Below are 2,564 nucleotides of genomic sequence, written 5' to 3'. Positions count from 1 at the left end.
TGCACACATGCAATATGCTAACTGAGAAATGCATTATGCTGGTTAGGGTTTAAGTGGAATTAGTAACACATTGGGCTAGAGGAAAGGTTTCATTTAAGCTTTATGGAGAATGTGATTCTAGGAGGAGGCTTCTAGAAGGGTTGAGAGGTCGTCAGATAAACCAGGAAGTTTGAAATATTACAAAAGGCCTTTTTTCCTCTTAGTGCTCAGTGCTGACCAGTTGCGCGCCTCTCTCCTCCACTGCCTCCCATTTCTAGATTAGTTGTCGCCATGGGTTTTGGAGACTTGAAAAGCCCCGCTGGCCTCCAGGTGCTCAATGACTACTTGGCGGACAAGAGTTACATAGAGGGATATATGTCATCACAAGCAGATGTGGCAGTATTTGAAGCCGTCTCCGGCCCACCACCTGCTGACTTATGTCATGCCCTCCGTTGGTATAATCACATCAAATCTTATGAGAAGGAAAAGGCCAGCCTGCCAGGAGTGAAGAAAGCTTTGGGCAAGTATGGCCCTGCTAATGTGGAAGACACCGCAGAAAGTGGAGCTACAGATAGTAAAGATGATGAGCACATGGATCTCTTTGGATCTGATGAGGAGGAGGGAAGTGAAGAAGCCAAGAGGCTAAGAGAAGAACACCTTGCCCAGTATGAGTCAAAGAAAGCCAGAAAACAAGCACTTGTCACCAAGTCTTCCATCTTATTAGATGTGAAACCTTGGGATGATGAGACCGATATGGCAAAACTAGAGGAATGTGTCAGAAGCATTCAAGCAGATGGCTTGGTCTGGGGCTCTTCTAAACTAGTTCCGGTTGGGTATGGCATTAAAAAACTTCAAACACAGTGTGTAATTGAAGATGACAAAGTTGGGACAGACATGCTGGAGGAGCAGATCACTGCTTTCGACGAGTATGTACAGTTTATGGATGTGGCTGCATTCAACAAGATCTAAAATCCATCATGGATCAGTGCCCTTAAATAAAAGTTTGAAAGACAAAAAATAAATAAATAGATAGATAAAATATTACAAAAGAAATGCCGAAAAATGAAATAGTCTTGCACAGTGCAGTGGTACCTCTCTGACGACTGGTGCTTTGAAGTCCTCCCACCCCAGCCTGATTCACATATTTTTTTCTTCTGTGGCAGCTTTCATTCATATAGCACTATGTAGCTTATGAGTATTTACATATGTTGTCTCATTTGATCTTCTGGCCACCTTCAAGTTTTTTCAGGCTTAGGAAAGACTGGCCAAGCACTGCATAAAATTTTCTGAGTGATGATTTTATCAACTTCTTCAAGGAGAGTACATAGCAGGCTCCAGCCTACACACATAGAAACATTAATTCATTACATGTCATGGGTGTCATAGGGCATTAAGACTTAATCCTCTGGTTGAGAAAGCGTAGGATAGATATCCATCAAACTCATCTCCTTGTTGTCCTGACTACAAAGATATGTTTGTCAGCCTCCCCAGAAACAAAGTGGGACCAAGTGTCTAAGTTCTAGTCAACAGAACACACACAGAATTGACGCATGCTGCTTCTCAACCAGCCTCATAAAATCCTCCTGTGTGCTTCTCCATATCCTTTCCCTGTCCACTGGCTGAAATAAGAGGACCCTGAAGATATAGAGTACAGAGTCATAAAAACCACCTGCCAAATGCCATTATCATACTGTTATGGAAGAAAAAATAAAGTTTTATTATGTTAAGCCATTAAATTTGGGGACTTATTTCTTAAAGTGATTAGCCTTCCTTGATTAAGATGGCAGATATATTATTTCCCAAGATTTATAGCTAAAGAAGGGCTTCCCTGCTGACTCAGATGGTAAAGAATCTGTCTGCAATGCAGGAGACCCATGTTCAATCTATGATTTGGGAAGATCCCCTGGAGAAGGGAATGGCTACCCATGCCAGTATTCTTGCCTGGAGAATTCCATGGACAGAGGAGCCTGGTGGGCTGCAGTCTGTGGGCATGAAAAGAGTCAGACACAACTGAGCAACTGACACTTCCATAACTAAAGAAAGAAAGATTCACTGAAAAGGAAACTTTGACCAAGGCAAAATGGAAAGTAGAGAATGGAAACTCCACTTGAATGCACACTATGTGACTCTAGAGCCCCTACTCTTACTGTTCTCCCCAGCATCTTCTCTATATAGAGGCGAAGGACTGCACAAGAACTAGGTCCAGCATAAAAGTTCTTTAATCACCAGTGATTTGGTGACTACCTACAGCCAGCTGAATTACACTTTGGCTTTGAGAATAAAGTCCTGTAATGGTGTTCCCCTCAAAAGTTATAGCTCATTTGGTAAAGAATCCTCTTGCAATGCAGGAGACCCCGTTTTGATTCCTGGGTCAGGAAGATCCTCTGGAGAAGGGATAGGCTATCCACTCCAGTATTTTTGGGCTTCCCTTGTGGCTCAGCTGGTAAAGAATCTGCCTGCGGTGTGGGAGACCTGGGTTTGATCCCTGGGTTGGGAAGATCCCCTGGAGAAGGGAAAGCCTACCCATTCCAGTATTCTGGCCTGGAGAATTCCACGGACTGTATAGCCCATGGGGTTGCAAAGAG

The 2,564-nt window shown here is 43.4% G+C and overlaps 1 protein-coding gene across 1 annotated transcript; it reads left to right on the top strand.

Annotated features, from left to right (window-relative positions):
- The first annotated feature begins 251 nt into the window (after positions 1–251).
- LOC102391314 (elongation factor 1-beta-like) lies at positions 252–1,005 on the top strand. The gene has a single exon (XM_044926673.1). It carries the CDS (start codon positions 271–273, stop codon positions 946–948), a length of 678 nt encoding a protein of 225 aa, XP_044782608.1. The 5' UTR covers positions 252–270; the 3' UTR covers positions 949–1,005.
- Positions 1,006–2,564: the final 1,559 nt, after the last annotated feature.

This window comes from Bubalus bubalis, chromosome 12 (genome assembly GCF_019923935.1).
Source record: "Bubalus bubalis isolate 160015118507 breed Murrah chromosome 12, NDDB_SH_1, whole genome shotgun sequence".
NCBI classification, from domain to species: domain Eukaryota; kingdom Metazoa; phylum Chordata; class Mammalia; order Artiodactyla; family Bovidae; genus Bubalus; species Bubalus bubalis.
This window is presented reverse-complemented; position numbering and strand designations above follow the sequence as displayed.